The 18,688-nt window shown below is 40.3% G+C and overlaps 1 protein-coding gene across 1 annotated transcript in view; it reads left to right on the top strand.

The window, feature by feature from the left end:
* LAMA1 (laminin subunit alpha 1) overlaps positions 1 to 18,688 on the top strand; it is a 175,129-nt gene that overhangs the window by 124,989 nt on the left and 31,452 nt on the right. The window contains exons 41-47 of the mRNA XM_054587387.1: positions 659 to 752; positions 2,320 to 2,436; positions 13,959 to 14,141; positions 14,464 to 14,618; positions 15,972 to 16,115; positions 17,099 to 17,232; positions 18,037 to 18,187. Coding sequence (XP_054443362.1) covers positions 659 to 752; positions 2,320 to 2,436; positions 13,959 to 14,141; positions 14,464 to 14,618; positions 15,972 to 16,115; positions 17,099 to 17,232; positions 18,037 to 18,187 — 978 coding nt within the window. The remainder of the gene's footprint in view (positions 1 to 658; positions 753 to 2,319; positions 2,437 to 13,958; positions 14,142 to 14,463; positions 14,619 to 15,971; positions 16,116 to 17,098; positions 17,233 to 18,036; positions 18,188 to 18,688) is intronic.

Genomic DNA, 18,688 nt, shown 5'->3' on the forward strand with positions numbered 1-18,688 from the left:
TGTCAACGTCCTTTTATGGTGGGATCTGTTGATGGGTTCTGTCATCATGTGATATGTTTTAATTGCATAAGGTCATAAATACTTCTTCATAAATACTAGGGAAGAGTGATATAAGGATGAGGGAAACAATCTCATCATTTCTTATTCCAAAAATGATAATACTACTTAAGACATTTCTACTTGAGACATTTCTTAATTTTTTAAAATTACAGTTCACATTATTATATTAGTTTCAGGTGTTCAGTATAGTGGTTAGACCCCTATAACAAAATGACCCCTCCAATAAATCTAGTACCCACCTGGCACGAAACATATTTCTTAAATATTGTTGACTATATTCACTATGCTGTACTTTATATTCCTGTGACGATTTTGTAACTGCCAATTTTTGACTCATTTTTCTTGCTTGTGGTGAAGGTCTTTATTTAGTGGTTGGTTTTATATAGTTAAAAGCAGCTTGTGTTCTTTCTCCTCACTCATAAATTAGGACATATATTAGGCATAAACTAGCAAAATTTAAACTCTTCCTACCTGTTGTCTAGTTGACTTCCTTGTTTGGAACGAGACGGGAGGCTATTCTGATGGAGTTGCCTTTCCATTCCCAGCAGGATTCCCCCCTGCCCACCAGTCACCGTATTTAAATTGTCCTGTTTTCTAGTCCTCTGAATCCCTGGTGTCTGATGGGAAAGCAGCTCTCCAGCACAGTTCCAAATTTCTAAAAGAAGGCAAGAGCCTGAGCAGAAAGAATCAAGGTCAGTGTCTAGCTCGGACTGTGTTGATAAGAACACATCTCTGAGCGTACTGCCTTTCCTAGAGCAATTTGAAGCTTGACATTTCTTTGTCACAATAATATTCCAACTTGCTATCATATAAACTTTACATAATTTAAAATATTACTTTAGTGATACCTCTTATTTTAATGTGCAGTTCCCTCTAATCTTCCATAGACTCATTAAGCCTTCCTTAATAACCAGACCCTCCACTCTGCTCTATCTCCTGAGCTTTTACAGTTTTTCATAGTGTTTGTCAGCTTATCTTTGATGGCCTGTGCTCTTCTATTTGTCTCTTACTGTTTTAGTTTCTTGAAGGGTTGTATTAGGTTTGATACTTCTTTTGCCTGTTTTACAGGGCAAATATGTTAGATTCATAGTAGGTCCTCATTATATAATTATTGAATTAAATTATAATTAATTTATCAGTTTTTCAAAAAATGCCAGTCCAGTTTAATTTTTCCTAAGAGTTTCAGTAAGCAATTAGTTGGCATATGTAAGAGCTATCCAATAACATAATGGCATATACACAATAAAATGGCAGCAGGAATCTGCTGTGTAAGAGAAACATGTAAGTTTTATAAGATATAATGTGTTTTCACCTTAATATATTCTAGTATCAAGTCTTTTCCTATAGAGTAAATGGTGGTCCATAAATAGCTCATGCCCCTTTTAGACTACTTCTGTGTCTAGTGCTGTATCCCTCGCCAGCTGTCTGAGCCAAGAGTGTGGATATGTGCTTACCTTTTTATTTCTCTGTGTCATACAGTTTAAAATTTGTTGTCATCTCACCCTATAGAAAGTACACGATTCTCAATCGTAAAGCATTAAACACAAACTCTAGCATCGATGTCAATGGGCTATGGTTTCAGTTTGTGCAACTAAAGCTATTTCATAGGCCATGAAATAATGAGCTTCCTGGCAATTAAAGTTTTAGGCAGAACTCTCATGTTCATGAAGGATTTTATCAATAATTTATTTGTTAGCTTGTGTTCAGATTCTAACGTGATTGTGTATTATGAACAGAAAGTCCTAAAGTGAAAACTTTGATCCAACATCTTTGATCAGATTCAAGGAGGGTGCTGAATTGAGCACCTGCTGGGTCGTCAGAAGGGAGCAGGAAGCAGGAGGGGCCCTGGCCAGAGAGAGAAGCAGGTGGGAGGAAGAATCGTAGGCAGGAGCCCACATTTGGGGTTTTACAAACCGGGGGAGAAAGGTAGCCACAGTTTAAGTGCAGATAAGAAATCAGTGAGTCTAATAAAGACTGAGTGATTTAAACACTGTTCTCCACCTTGAGCTGAGCTCTAATTAAATTGGACATGCAATTTAAGAAGAAATATTAGTAAGAAGGGCAACAAGCAAAGTAGAAAAAAAAATGATCAAGCAAGATAAAAACAGAATTTTTATAATCAGGAATACTAAATTCTTACTGGAAAAACTTTCAATATTGAGGAGGCTCTCTGTAGAAAGTGGTCAATCTGTAGGTAGATCAAAGTGATGAAGAAAACTTGCTTAGGCTAAAATGGAACACTTTTTCCCCTTTAAATAGGCATCACATTGGAACTGAGAGAACTGAAAAATACAGCAAACACATTTCAAGAAAATGCTGGTAAAATTAGTAGGCAGACCAATGAATCACTCTTAATACTTAGAGCAATTCCTGAAGGTAAGTGGAAAGAGGGTTGATTTAATTAATGTCTTCTCATTGCAAAGCCGTTAGACATGAACATGAGGAAGTTCTGCTTTAGGTCTGATTAAAAACCCCCACTGGAAATGAGACCAGGATTGATAGTTTTCACTTGCAAAGAAATGTGATTTGGAAGTAAAGATCACTATTTTGTAATAAATTCAGAACACCTGAATTGAAATACTAGAATTATACTTTGAAAACAAAGTCTTAGAGTTTTTATGCTACCATATTGATTGTTTACTTTAAAATGGGCTTGTGGAATCTAATGAACAAACTGAGCTAACAAGCAAATGAGAGACAGACTCAGATGGAAAGCAGGCTGACAGCTCTGGAGGGGGCGGGGTGAAGGGGTGGAGGCTGGAGCAAAAAGGAGAAAGGACTCATGGCCATGGACAACAGTGTGGTGATTGCGGGAGATGGGAGGGAGGGGGTATAAGGGAGATAAATGTTAATGGGAAAAATACAATAAAAAAAATTTAAACTAAGATTTTATTTTATTTTATTTTATTTTCATACAAATTAAGGAGCATTTATTTTTTACTTTTTTATTTTTTTGTATTTTATTTTAATTTATTTTTTCAAATACATTTGTCTCTGCCTACCTCCCACCACTTTCCCTTGCCCCCTTCCTCCTTCCCTCCCTCAGCTCTTTCCCCTTGGTTTTGTCCATGAGTCCTTGCTATATGTTCCATGACTTTCCCCTTTCCTTTTCCCCACCCCCTCTCCCTCCTGCCCTCTTGTCTCTGTTGATTTCTTTTCCTTTCAGTGTTGCTGGTCTTATTTTCCTTGCAGCTTTGTATTGTTGGTTAGGTTCTGCTTATAGGTGAGATCATATGGTATTTGTCTTTCGCCCCCTGGCTTATTTCGCTTAACATAATGCTCTCCAGTTCCATCCATGCTGTCGCGAAGTTTAGTAGTTCTTTCTTTCTGTTGCGTAGTATTCCATTGTGTATATGTACCATCACATTTTGATCCAGTCATCTACTGATGGGCATTTAGGTTGCTTCCAACATTTGGCTATTGTGAATTGTGCTGCTATGAACATTGGGGTGCATAGGTTCTTTTGTATTGGCATTTTGGTGTTCTCAGGGTATAGTCCCAGCAGGGGAATCACTGGATCAAAAGGCAGTTCCATTTTCAGCTTTTTCAGGAAATTTCACACTGCTTTCCATAGTGGCTGCACCAGTCTGCATGCCCACCAACAGTGGACTAGGGTTCCCTTTTCTCCACAGCCTCACCAGCACCTGTTGTTTGTTGATCTGTTTATGATGGCCATTCTGACCGGTGTGAGGTAATACCTCATGGTGGTTTTGATCTGCATTTCTCTGATGGCTAGTGATACTGAGCATCTTTTCAAATGCCTCTGGGTCCTCTGTACCTCCTCCTTGGAAAAGCGTCTGCCCAGGTCCTTTGCCCATTTTTGGATTGGATCATTTGTCTTCTTGAAGTGGAGTCGAGTGAGTTCTTTATATATCTTAGAGATCAAACCTCTATCTGATGTATCATTAGCGAATATATGTTCCCATATGGTTGGCTCCCTTTTCATTGTGCTGATGTTTTCTTTTGCCGTACAGAAGCTTCTTATTTGGATGAGGTCCCACTTGGTTCTTCTTTCCTTTATGTCCCTTGCTTTAGGAGACATATCAGTGAAAAATTGCTGTGTGGGATATCTGAGAGTTTCCTGCCAATGTTCTCCTCGAGGACTTTGATGGTATTGTGACTTATATTTAAGTCTTTTATCCATCTTGGGTTTATTTTTGTGTATGGTGTCAGCTGATGATCCAATTTCAATATTTTGCACGTAGCCGACCAGCTCTCCCAACACCATTTGTTGAAGAGGCTATTATTGCGCCATTTTATGCTTCTGCCCCCTTTATCAAATATTGGATACCTATATAGACCTGGGCTTATTTCTGGGTTTTCTATTATGTTCCACTGGTCTATGGGTCTGTTCTTGTGCCAGTACCAGATTGTTTTGAGTATAGTGGCTTTGTAGTAGAGTTTGATGTCCGGTATTGTGATCTCTCCTACTTTGTGTTTCTTTCTCAAAATTGCTGCAGCTATTCGGGGTCGTTTATGGTTCCACATAAATTTTTGAAAGGTTTGTCCTATGTCTGTGAAATACGTCGTTGGTATCTTAATAAGGATTGCGTTGAATCTATAAATTTCTTTGGGTATTATGGACATTTTGATGATATTTATTCTTCCAATCCATGAGCACGGTATATGCTTCCATTTATTTGTGTCTTCCTTAATTTCTTTTTTCAATGTTGTATAGTTTTCTGCATACAGGTCTTTTACCTCTTTGGTTAAATTTATGCCTAGGTACTTCATTTTTCTTCTTGCTATATCGAATGGTATTTTTTTCTGACTTCTTCTTCTTCTATTGCATTGCTAGTGTACAAAAATGCCTTTGATTTCTGAATATTGACTTTGTATCCTGCTGTTTTGCCAAATTCACTTACTAGGTTGAGGAGTTTTTTGGAAGAGTCTACAGGGTTCTCTATGTACACTATCATGTCATCTGCAAACAATGATAGCTTTACTTCCTCCTTTCCTATTTGGATGCCTTTCATCTGTTTCTTTTCTCTGACCGCTGTGGCTAGGACTTCCAATACGATGTTGAAAAGAAGTGGTGAGAGCGGACATCCTTGTCGTGTTCCCGATCTTAGTGGGAAAGCTTTCAGTGTTTGCCCATTGAGTATGATATTGGCTATAGGTTTTTCATATATGGCCTTCATTACGTTGAGGAATGCCCCATTTATTCCCATTTTGCTGAGTGTTTTGATCATAATTGGGTGCTGTACCTAATCTAATGCTTTCTCTGCATCGAGATGATCATGGGGTTTTGTCTTTTCTTTTATTTATGTGTTGTATCACGTTTACTGATTTGCGTATATTGAACCATCCCTGCATGCCTGGGATGAATCCCACTTGATCATGGTGGATAATCTTTTGAATGTATTGCTGGATGCGGTTTGCCAATATTTTCTTGAGGATTTTAGCATCTATGTTCATCAGCAAAATTGGCCTGTAGTTTCTTTCTTTGTAGTGTCTTTATCTGGTTTTGGGATCAGGGTGATGCTGGCCTCATAGAAAGAGTCTGGGAGTCTTCCCTCCTCTTGGATTTTTTCGAATAGTCTGAGAAGGACAAGGGTTAGCTCTTCCTTAAATGTTTTGTAAACTTCTCCTGTGAAACCGTCCGGCCCTGGGCTTTTGTGTGCCAGGAGTTTCTTGATTACTGCTTCAATTTCCCCAGCTGTTATCGGTCTGTTCAAGCTTTCTGTTTCTTCCTTCTTCAGTGTTGGAAGACTATCCTTTTCTAAAAAGTTGTCCATTTCAACAAGATTTTCAAATTTTTGGCATATAATTGTTCATAATAGTTTCTGATCATCCTTTGTACTTCTGTGGTATCAGTTTTTTTTTTCTCTTTCATTTCTGATATTATTAATTTGGGTCCTCACACTTTTTTTCTTTTTTTTTTTTAATTAATTTATTTACTTTTTAAATACATTTGTCTCTGCCTTCCCCCCACCTCTTTCCCTTGCCCCCTCCCACCTTCCCTCCCTCAGCTCTTCCCCTTTGGTTTTGTCCATGAGTCCTTGCTATATGTTCCTTGACTTTCCCCTTCCCTTCCCTTTCCCTGCCCCCCCCTTCCCTCTTGTCTCTGTTGATTTCTTTTCCTTTCAGTGTTGCTGGTCATATTTTCCTTGCTTCTTTGCATTGTTGGTTAGGTTCCGCTTATAGGTGAGATCATATGGTATTTGTCTTTCGCCCCCTGGCTTATTTCGCTTAGCATGATGCTCTCCAGTTCCATCCACGCTGTCGCAAAGTTTAGTACTTCTTTTTTTCTTTCTGCTGCGTAGTATTCCATTGTGTATATGTACCATCACATTTTGATCCAGTCATCTACTGATGGGCATTTAGGTTGCTGCCAACACTTGACTATTGTAAATTGTGCTGCTATGAACATTGGGGTGCATAGGTTCTTTTGTATTGGCATTTTGGTGTTCTCAGGGTATAGTCCCAGCAGGGGAATCGCTGGATCAAACGGCAGTTCCATTTTCAGCTTTCTGAGGAAATTCCACACTGCTTTCCATAGTGGCTGCACCAGTCTGCATTCCCACCAACAGTGGACTAGGGTTCCCTTTTCTCCACAGCCTCGCCAGCACCTGTTGTTTGTGGATCTGTTTATGATGGCCATTCTGACCGGTGTGAGGTAGTACCTCATGGTGGTTTTGATCTGCATTTCTCTGATGGCTAGTGATGCAGAGCATCCTTTCAAATACCTCTGGGCCCTCTGTATCTCCTCCTTAGAAAAGCATCTGCCCAGGTCCTTTGCCCATTTTTTGATTGGATCGTTTGTCTTCTTGGAGTAAAGTCGAGTGAGTTCTTTGAATATCTTGGAGATCAAACCTCTATCTGATGTATCATTAGCAAATATATTTTCCCAAATGGTTGGCTCCCTTTTCATTTTGCTGATGTTTTCTTTAGCCGTGCAGAAGCTTCTTATTTGGATGAGGTCCCACTTGTTTCTTCTTTCCTTTATGTCCCTTGCTTTAGGAGACATATCAGTGAAAAAATTGCTGCGTGGGATATCTGAGAGTTTCCTGCCAATGTTCTCCTCGAGGACTTTGATGGTGTTGCGACTTATATTTAAGTGTTTTATCCATCTTGAGTTTATTTTTGTGTATGGTGTCAGCTGATGATCCAATTTCAATTTTTTGCATGTAGCCATCCAGCTCTCCCAACACCATTTGTTGAAGAGGCTGTTATTGCCCCATTTTATGCTTCTGCCACCTTTGTCGAATATTAGATGTCCATAGAGACCTGGGCTTATTTCTGGGTTTTCTATTATGTTCCACTGGTCTATGGGTCTGTTCTTGTGCCAGTACCAGATTGTTTTGAGTATAGTGGCTTTGTAGTAGAGTTTGATGTCCGGTATTGTGATCCCTCCTACTTTGTGTTTCTTTCTCAAAATTGCTGCGGCTATTCGAGGTCGTTTATGGTTCCATATAAATTTTTGAAATGTCTGTTCTATTTCTGTGAAATACGTCATTGGTATCTTAATAGGGATTGCGTTGAATCTATAAATTTCTTTGGGTAGTATGGACATTTTAAGGATATTAATTCTTCCAATCCATGTGCACGGTATATGCTTCCATTTATTTGTGTCTTCCTTAATTTCTTTTTTCAATGTTGTATAGTTTTCTGCATACAGGTCTTTTACCTCTTTGGTTAAATTTATCCCTAGGTACTTTATCTTTTTTTGTGCTATATCGAATGGTATATTTTTCCTGATTTCTTCTTCTTCTATTGCATTGCTGGTGTACAAAAACGCCTTTGATTTATGAATGTTGACTTTGTATCCTGCTGTTTTGCCAAATTCACTTATTAGGTTGAGGAGTTTTTTGGTAGAGTCTACAGAGTTCTCTATGTACACTATCATGTCATCTGCAAACAATGATAGTTTTACTTCCTCCTTTCCTATTTGGATGTTTTTTATCTCTTTCTCTTGTCTGACCTCTGTGGCTAGGACTTCCAATACGATGTTGAAAAGAAGCGGTGAGAGCGGACATCCTTGGCGTGTTCCCGATCTTAGTGGGAAAGCTTTCAGTTTTTGCCCGTTGAGTATGATATTGGCTGTAGGTTTTTCATATATGGCCTTTATTATGTTGAGGAATGCCCCTTTATTCCCATTTTGCTGAGTGTTTTGATCATAAATGGGTGCTGTACCTTGTCAAATGCTTTTTCTGCATCTATCGAGATGATCATGTGGTTTTTGTCTTTTCTTTGATTTATGTGATGTATCACGTTTACTGATTTGCGTATATTGAACCATCCCTGCATCCCTGGGATGAACCCACTTGATCGTGATGGATAATCTTTTGAATGTATTGCTGGATGCGGTTTGCCAATATTTTCTTGAGGATTTTAGCATCTGTGTTCATCAGCGAAATTGGCCTGCAGTTTTCTTTCTTTGTAGGGTCTTTATCTGGTTTTGGGATCAGGGTGATGCTGGCCTCATAGAAAGAGCCTGGGAGTCTTCTCTCCTCTTGGATTTTTTGGAATAGTCTGAGAAGGACAAGGGTTAGCTCTTCCTTAAATGTTTTGTAAAATTCTCCTGTGAAACCGTCTGGCCCTGGGCTTTTGTGTGCTGGGAGTTTCTTGATTACAGCTTCAATTTCCCCAGCTGTTATCGGTCTGTTCAAGCTTTCTGTTTCTTCCTCCTTCAGTGTTGGAAGATTATACTTTTCTAAAAATTTGTCCATTTCATCAAGATTTTCAAATTTCTTGGCATATAATTGTTCATAATAGTTTCTGATAATCATTTGTATTTCTGTGGTATCAGTTGTTATTTCTCCTCTTTCATTTCTGATATTATTAATTTGGGTCCTCTCCCTTTTTTTCTTGATGAGTCTGCTTAAAGGTTTGTCCACTTTATGAATCTTTTCAAAGAACCAGCTTCTGGATTGGTTGATCCTCTGAATTGTTCTTTTTGTCTCTATGTCATTCAGTTCTGCTCTAATCTTGACTATTTCCTTCCTTCTACTTGCTCTGGGATTTATTTGTTGTTGTTTCTCCAGTTCTTGAAGTTGTAGTGTTAGGTCTTTTATTGAAATGTTTCTATCTTTTTAAGGTAAGCCTGTATTGCTATGAACTTCCCTCTCAGGACCGCCTTTGCTGTGTCCCATAGGTTTTGGACAGTTGTCTGTTCATTTTCATTTGTTTCCAGAAATTTTTTGATTTCTTCTCTTATCTCATTATTGACCCATTCATTGTTTAATAGTGTACTGTTCAGTCTCCATGAGTTTCCAAGTTTTTGAAGTTTCTCTTTGAGTTTGATTTCGAGTTTCAAGGCCTTGTGGTCTGAGAAAAAGTTTGGTATTATTTCAATTTTCCTGAATTTGCTGAGGCTTGCTTTGTGTCCTATCATGTGGTCTATCTTTGAAAAACTGCCATGAGCATTTGAAAAAATGTATATGTGTATTTTTCTTCTTTGGCATGTAAGGTTCTATATATGTCAGTTAAGTCTCTTTGATTCAGTGTGTCATTCAGCGCCACAATATGTTTATTAATGTTTTATTTGGAAGATCTGTCCATTTTTGACAGTGGTGTGTTGAAATCCCCTACTCTCAGTGTGTTGCTGTCTATATCATTTTTGAAGTCATCCAACAATTTCCTTATAAACTTAGGGGCTCCTACATTGGGAGCATATAAGTTTACAATGTTGATGTCTTCTTGATAGATTCTTCCTTTAAGTATTATAAAGTGCCCCTCTGGATCTCTCTTTATGGCCTTTGTTTTGAAATCTACTTTGTCTGATACAAGTATGGCAACCCCGGCCTTTTTCTCATGCCCATTTGCTTGGAATATTTTTTTCCATCCCTTTACTTTCAATCTGTGTAGGTCTCTTGCTCTGAGGTGGGTCTCTTGGAGGCAGCATATGTGTGGGTCATGTTTCTTATCCATTCAGCTACCCTGTGTCTTTTGATTGGGGCATTTAGTCCATTCCCATTGAGAGATATTACTGATAGAAACTTACTCATCTTTTCTCTTTGTACCTGTGTTCCTCTCTCTCTCATTCTTTTCCTTCATCTGCTTAAACCAGTCCCCTTAGCATATCTTGGAGTGCTGGTTTGGTAGAGATGTATTCTTTTAGCCTTCTCTTGTCTGGGAAACTCCCTATTTCCCCTTCTATTTTAATTGAGAGCCTAGCTGGGTAGAGCAGCCTTGGCTGTAGGCCCTTGCTTTTCATGACTTGGAATATTTGTTGCCATTCCCTTCTGGCTTGTAGTGTTTCTGTTGAGAAGTCAGCTCCTAGGCGTATCAGGGGCCCCTTGTATATTACTTTCTCCTTCTCCCTTGCTGCCTTGAGGATTCTTTCTTTGTCTTTGACATTTGCCATTTTAATGATGATGTGTCTTGGAGTGGACCTCTTTGAGTCCCTTTTGAGTGGGGTCCTCTGTGCCTCCTGGATCCATGAGAGCCTTTCTCTCCTCAAATTAGGGAAATTTTCCATCATTACTTTTTCCAGGAGGTTCTCTATCCCTTGCTCCTCTTCTTCTCCTTCTGGGATCCCTATTATATGGATATTATTGCGTTTCAGGTTGTCCTGCATTTCCTTAAATGCCTCTTCATTCTTTTTGAGTCTTTTTTCCATTTCTTGTTCTTTCTGGAAGCTTTTTTCTACCTTATCCTCCATCTCACTGATTCGATCCTCAGCTTCATCCAGCCTCCTTTGGATTCCTTCTACTGTGTTCTTCAATTCAGAAATGGTATTCTTCATATCCTCTTGTGTCTTCTTGATAGTTTCTATGTCCTTTTCCAGGCTGATATAGTTTGCTGTAAGATCCTGATAGTTTCTCTGCAGTTTCTCATAGTTATATTTGAGCTGGCTGAACTCATTGAGCTTCCTTAGAACCATTGTTTTGAATTCAGTATCTGATAGGTCCCTTGCCTCTATTTCATTTAGCTCTCTCTGTGGGGAGTCCCCTTTTCCACTCATTTTGGGGGGGGAACTTCTTTTTCTTCCCATTTTGTGAGAGTCTTAAGTATTTTTGTACTTTACTTTTCTTTCTGGGCCTGCCTCTGATGTTGTCAGTTGTTGACCCTATATGACCTTGGGTTGTTTGTTTGAGCCTTCCAGGAGTCTACTCTCTGTGTTAGACTCCTGTTTGGGGCAGCTCTGTGACCCCTTCCATCAGGGCTGGGCTATTTTTTGGGATCTCTCTGCACTCTCACGCGGGCTCCTTGAGCGTGCTCCAAGCACAGCAGGATCCCCCACCTACCTGGGCTCGCATGTGCTTGCCCCAGACCAGGGGGCTTATTCATGACCTCGCATACTCATCTTGCCCCCCTGGCCAGCGAGCTCCATGGCACTGGTCAGTTTAGGGTCTTCTATTGTGTGTTTTCCCCGCTTTTGGCTCTTTGGGTGCATTGCTTGCCCTCGCCAAATGGGGACTACGGAAATGGGAGGAAGTCAGCTCCAGGACTCTCTGGTTAATCCTGTCTCCGGTCTCTCCTCCAGGGACTCTCGCAGCTCTACTAATTTTGTGGGTCCCTCCGCAATCGCTGGTGGGCGGGTCACTTTACGCCTGCCCTTGCCACTCTGTGCACTCCGTCACAGGCCTTATTGGTGCCAATCTGTGGGAGACCTTGCCGGCTGGTGCAAGCGTTCACCAGCCTGCGTGGGTCCACACACAGGCTCACCAACCCTCGCCGGTCACTCGGCGCAAGTGTGCGCGCCTGCACTGGGTGTTTTTTGGATGTCTATGTGTGCTCTTCAGCTTTTGGCTCTTTGGGGGTGTGGCCTCTTCCCGCGCAGTGGAGACTATAGCAAGGAGAAGGAGTCGGGACTCCCCGGTTCCTCCTCCCATTCTTTCCCCAATGCCTCTGTTTCTAGTCTCTCCTCAGGGGTCTCTGGGCAGTTCTGTGACCCCTTCGGCCAAGGATCCACCACCTGTGCTTCCTGCGTTTCAATCGCAGGCAGTCTGGTTCCTGCGCGCCCCTCTTCTGCCTCTTTGGGGGCGCACCTTTCTAGCCCACAATGGAGACTATGGAGTGGGGAGGGAGTCAGGTCTCCCTGGTTCCTCCTCCCATTCTTTTCCCCAACACCTCCATCTCCAGTCTCTCCTCAAGGCTCTCCCAGCCAGTCTGCACTCAGCCCCGCAGCTCACACGCGCACAAGCTGTGTGCGGAGCGCACAAAAGGCAAGTTAATTGATTCCCTTATGCCTGAGCGAGATGGTAGCTGCAGAGTAGGAGGTGCATTATCACCTGGCCTCCACCGTGTCAGTTCTCTTCACAAAGTTTTCCTCACCAGTCTTTTCCCAGGCACCAGCCCACTCTGCTGCTGCCTCTACCCAGAGATCAAGGAGGGTGGCTGCCACTGCAACTTTTGCATGGCCCTTTAAATGTCTCTTTGCATCCCCAGCCACCTGTCTCTGGCAGAGAGCGCCCCTAAGCTTTTTGGGGTTGCATTTTGTCTGTATTTTCTTGGTTTTAGCTGCTGTAGTTTAGGGGTCCCTGTTTATGATTCAGACCCAGTTCTTCTCAGGGGAAGCTAAATGGCCGTTTCAATGTCCCTCTGGTGCCAGTGCCTGTGGGCACCCAGCCCACCCTCTTGAGCCTCCACTGCACTTCTCACCCGTTGGGATGTGTGAGAGTCGAGTCCACTGTCTGTCCGCGGCTCCAAGGCTCCTCTTCCACTATCGTTCCGTTGTTTTCCAGGTGATTACTCCACTATTTAGTTGCAATTCCAGTTTGGTCTTGGGAGGAGGTCAGCGTGACTCCCATTCACTCCTCCGCCATCTTCTCTCAATCTCAAAAATAAGATTTTAAAAATCGGCTTGTCACATACCTTAAATTAAAGAAGTGTCATTCAAAGAGGTCAGGAAGTAAAAAAGCTGGAATGTTTTTGCTTTGAGGCAAAGTGTTAGAGTCATTATAAATGTAGGAAATTTAAAAAGTCTTGCTTGGTAATCTTCCCTCATGAGGCAGTAAAGCATTCTAAAATAGATCACTTTGATATTGTTGGTTTGGAAATGCAGCATTCATTAAAATTTTAATAGGATAACTTTTTAAAAGTGTAATACAAATGAATTGTTCTCTGGTATGTTATTTACATTCCATCAACCTTCTATATTTTTTTCTCAATAAGAATTTTTTTTAAAGCTTTACAAGATGCCCAAATATCTCTAAATGTCTGGCTGCTGTGTCACCTTGTAAGCATGCAGGTTGCCTTGGGAAGCTGGATCGGGACCCTGTGGACTTCTTACTTTGAACCAGTGGAACATTTTCTGACCTGCATGTTTCTTTTCTCTCTTTTTTTGAAGACATGTGGTGTATGTTGATTAAACACTTAAAAGTAACTTTTTATTTGGAAGTAATTTCAAAATTGCAGAAAAGTTGTAAAAATAAGAAGAATACCCATATATTCTTTTTTCTAGCTTCTCCTGGTGTTAATATTTGCCCCATTTGTGATTTAAAACTTTTAAAATGAATACTAGTGCCTTTTTTAAAAAAAATCATCATCCAGATTTTTTTAAAAAACTGAATTCTAATTTACCTTAAGTGACCATTTAATCTTTTTTCTGGTGTTATATCTAGGAACCAGTTGATAAAGTGAAAAAAAAAAACACTTCCTCTAGCCTGGGACCGGCCCATCCCACCTACACATTTAAATTCACAAACCTTCCTCTGGCCCGGGAAGATTTGAAGAATGCGTTTAATGAATGTCGGGAGTGAGAGAGAGAAGAGACCAAATAAAGAAATTTAGTTTTTTAATATATAAGATCCTGAACCCGACAATTAACAGCTGCTTTTGTTGTCTTGTGTGTACTGAAATCACATTTCAATACAGTGAACTTTTACCAAAATTATTTCATTTATCCCTAAAAGGAAGCAGTAGAGCATATATGACAGGCAGCCTTAACATTGCCATGAAAAAGAAGCCCCATTTTATGGTATGTATGCTTGCACATGAATTTGTTTCAGGTGTCAGAGGCAAAAGAACAAAAATCAAAGAGATGGCCCTCTCTGCCAATCAGAGCGCTGTGAGCACGCTGAAGAACATTGTTGGACTGAGTCAGAAGCTGTTGAACACATCGACGGACCTGTCCAGGGTCAATGCCACATTACGAGAAACAAATGAACTCCTATGGGATTCCTCAATGACCAGTATGTCACAGTTTCCCTTCCCATTAGGAAAGCCTGCATCATGCAGTTTTGAGCTTACCAAGTGCACAATGGTGCCTTGTTCACGGACAGCATTCCAAAAAAAATAAAAGTGCACTACTAACATCTGGATTTGCATTTATAAAGAAAGAGAGGGGGCTTTTGTAATGCATGGTGCTGGTATGTTTTATATATGTACCAAAATTTCAAGGACTTCATAATTAGGATATTCTATTTTATCCAGGGCATTAGTAATGATCAGTTCATTTCTCTTGTGTCCTTCACCCAAATCCCACCAACTTTCTTGCCACCTTGTATTTGTTAGGTCTGTTAGCTGGAAGAAAAGTTAAAGATGTGGAAGCACAAGCCAACCTTTTATTTGATCGGTTGAAGCCTTTGAAGGTATTAGAAGAGAACCTGAGCAGAAATCTGTCGGAAATTAAACTGCTGATCAGCCAGGCCCGGAAACAAGCAGCTTCTGTGAGTGTGGAGCCCTATTGCTGTCAGCAACGCCCAGCACCCCCTCCAGCTGAGGCTCTCAGTAACCCCATGTCCCAGAGAATTCCTGTAGAAACAGCTTTCTGTCATACTGGGTCCCCAAGAACATCTGCTGACCAATTCTCAATAATCCCAGCTTCCTCACAACCTGTCTTAAGTATATTTAATTGGTCTCATTTTCTTTGATTTCTGCATTTATACATGTTTCAAAATGTTGTTAGCAAAGAGATCTCCACATCTTTATGGAGATTTGTAATGGTAGGCTGGCTTTATAGATTCATAACTATTAGCTAATGGTTGTCTAAGAGTTACCATCACTTTATGCTTCATTGGTGGCAGATGGTGTCATTTCCATCATTTTACCAAGTTGGCTTTAATAATCCAAGTATTCCTCAGAACATGTGTGCAGTCTGAGCCCCCTCCTCCAGGAGTCTGGCATAACAATTTGTATATATGGAAATGCTGCACACATTCAGATCACTACATACATAAAACTCTTGACACTTGGAGAAGCACAAACTTGAGAAAATGTTTTCTAGCCATCCTGTCCATAGGACATGGCATTGGCTATGCTCTTAAGAAGTGTTTCAGGGAAATAAGACGTTTGAGAAAATATGCAATTGTCATGCTACTAGAGACTTATAGAGGACTGATGTGACCTCTGGTCTTGTGTTTATCTGCCTAAAGTTCTCCAGCCAAGAGAAAGGAGCTCTGAGCTCTTCGACACTCCCTATCTCCACAAGTGATCTCACTATTGCAAAAAGGCCCTAAGTTTACATGAGCTCTGGCTTTCATCTGTTTTAGGTACAGTCACCAAATAAATGTAAGCCCGACAGATGGTTCCAACTGCTCTGCTTAATACAAATGTATACTCTTTAAGATTAATATAAGCTATATATGTGAATAATTACTTAGAGAAACATGTACTAGTGTTATGTTTGCTCTATAAATATTTGCTGAAAGAATAAATAGATTATCCCTCCATTTATTCAACAAATGATCATCAAATATCCTCTCTGTGTCAGGTCTAAAAATTCCAAAGTAATTTGGATAAGCGCCTTGTCTTTAAGGAATTAAATCTCACATGACAGAGACAGTTTTCTACATAAAATACTCTCTTAAAACCCCAAGACTGACTTTTTCATATCTAAGTACTTTACCAAATAAAATTATTTTAATCACCATCTGATTTCTCACTTTAGGAAGCATTATGTATTGTCAAGAGAGGAAACCTGCCTAACAGTGAAAATCTATCTTTGAAGAGCACTTTGGAACTCCTGGCACACTGACAATGCATCACAAAATGATTGGGACACTTTTTTTTTTCGTCCACAGATTAAAGTTGCTGTGTCTGCAGACAGAGATTGTATCCGAGCTTACCAGCCTCCGATCTCTTCAACTAACTATAACACCTTAACACTAAACGTTAAGACAAGCGAACCCGATAACCTTCTCTTCTACCTCGGCAGCAGCACCAGCGTGAGTATGGACCCACAGAAAGCAACAGTGAATCTCTTGTGAATACATATGTTTTCTGAATGGACACTTTTTTGATGAAGAAGCAATAGGGTCTTAGTGAAATCACTCATTCTTCTAAAGAAACTAACCTTTTACTAAACCAGTAGCATTAGCTTAAAAATAAACAAATTACAAAATTTAATACCTGTAAGACCATAAGTAACATTGAGGAAACTTCAACGAACTTTTTGTACTGCCTTCTGTGACCTCTGAAGCCATTGAGTTTAGCTTTGGGTCTGTAAAGTCGATCTTGGTGGTTGTTACCAGGAGTGGAGGCGTGCACCCTAAGGCCCATCACAATTGCACCCTAAGAAGCTTCACCCAGGCTCCTTTACCCAACAAGATTCCAGTGGTTCCCGGAGGGCAAGTCCCTAGTGGAAGTCCATTGATAACTTTGGCTGTGCCAGGGGGACTGGGTCAATACAGAAGCCTTGTCTGTATTAAGACAGAAACTATTGACAAGCACAGATATTACCGCACGTGTCTCTTTAGGAGCTAAGGGCCAAAACACGTGCAACCTCTGATGTGGGATTCATGGCTCTGCCTTAGTGCGTGTTTCACATTCATATATTGCCTTCTCAGATTGGGCAATCATATCTTCAGTGCTGTCCCTCATGCTCCCTGAAGACTGTGGTGATCCTCCCTCCTGCAATGAGTTTTCCTGGGGAATTTTATGGGAGGCCTTATGGAGAGCCATGCAGCGCAAGGACAGTGGGGCACTAATGGCCAAGCATGGCCGCTGCCTGTAGTCCTCTGAGTCATGCTTCAGCTCTGGGGCATTGAGGGGGCAGAGGGTTAAAGACAAAAGAAGCTAGTTTTTAGACATTTAATTTTTTTTAACAAATAGAAAAAATGCTGTAGAAACTCATTATTTGAAGTGTAACAGTAGTCATGCAAGCACACTGACCTGTAAACTCATGCCAATTCATACCCCTGCACCCCAGTCTGACTTCCTGGCAGTGGAGATGCGGCGAGGGAAAGTGGCCTTCCTCTGGGATATGGGCTCCGGGTCAGCACGGTTGGAATTTCCAGACTTCCCAATTGATAACAACAGATGGCACAGTATCTACATAACCAGGTAGTAGGAAAAGTTCTCTTACAGCATTTCTCTTTTTTTAAAACTCTATCTTATATGTAATTATATGTGTGTAATATCATATAATAGTCTGAAACCTCTAGGAAGTTAGATTATAATGAAGGAATTCTTAAAAATAGTTTTTTTCTTATCACAGAAGAAATTAACATTGTTACCAAAACCAACAATGAAAGTAGAAAAATTAAAAGCTTATAATACCTTCAGAATGATAGGTGTTAAGTCTGAGCAGCCAACCCAGTAAAATGGGAGTAAGGGCAGCGTGGGGGCAAGTCCCTGCGGCTGCACTGGACTGGAAGCAGAAGAGACAGATCATGGGATTCAGGTGGGGAATGTGTTGTCATACAATTCAATCACAAAGCAAAACTCACCCTTATAAAGCCTCTCCAAAAATATCTACTCTTAAGCAGGTTTAGATGTATTTTTTTTTAGCTTTTCTGTAACATTATGGTTTGTTGTTGATGGTATGTTGTTTTTAGGAATTTTTGTCTTTTGCTTTGCTATTAATAAAAATAGGTCACATGAAAGGCAGTAAACAGTTTCATATATGGTTTAACTCATTATCCATGATGAAATTTATATTTTAGAAGAACTGCTTTACAAGATTTTGGAGTGTAAACTGGGGTGGAGGTGGGGGTTGGAAAAGACGAGAAGCAGGGAGCGAGGCTCGGGGGCTGTCGCAGTGGACTGGGGGAGCAGGCGGAGGCTGCGTGTGAGCTACGAGTGTCCACATGTGGGTGGGCTTGCGATTCTGGAAGTGTTCTTTTTGCCGTCCTTTGTGACCCTTAGATTTGGAAACATTGGTTCAGTGACTGTAAAGGAAGTAAGTGCAACTCAGAAGCCACCACCAAAAGCAAGTAAATCCCTAGGATCTGCTAATGTTCTGGATATAAACAACTCAACGCTGATGTTTGTTGGAGGACTTGGAGGACAAGTCAAGGTAACATGATGAACGTTCTTCTGAACATGACTGATTGGCTGATTTTACCTAAATAAAAATTTAGGTAAAAAAATTTAGGTATAAAAATTTAATATTTAAATTTAAACAATGTTATATGTCTAATATATTTCAATAAAAGTTAATATAATTAAATTGTTGAATATATCCTAGGCAGACAAAGGTTTTTTACTTCTCTTATTTTGCTTAGTGACAGTTCATCTGCAGAGTTGGGTTGGTTTTGCTGGGTATAGGATCATGCTTAATAAATAGTATAAATGGGAAAGAAGTCCATGGTTCATTTTGTGATTTAGGTTTCTCTTCCAGTGATGAATCAAGAAATTCCGTATTTCACACTACTTACTGTGGAGTTCCTTTATCTCTGTTGTAAATCTACTGGTAGACTTGTACTAATTAGTGTTCAGTGAAGGGACCCATTGTATTTATTTTATTATGCCAGTTATCCTCCCACTGAATACCATTGAGTCACGTGGACCTGGTTTG

This window comes from Pteronotus mesoamericanus, unplaced genomic scaffold, assembly GCF_021234165.1.
Source record: "Pteronotus mesoamericanus isolate MK-2021 breed Mesoamerican mustached bat unplaced genomic scaffold, CSHL_Meso_final scaffold_118, whole genome shotgun sequence".
Lineage (NCBI taxonomy): Eukaryota > Metazoa > Chordata > Mammalia > Chiroptera > Mormoopidae > Pteronotus > Pteronotus mesoamericanus.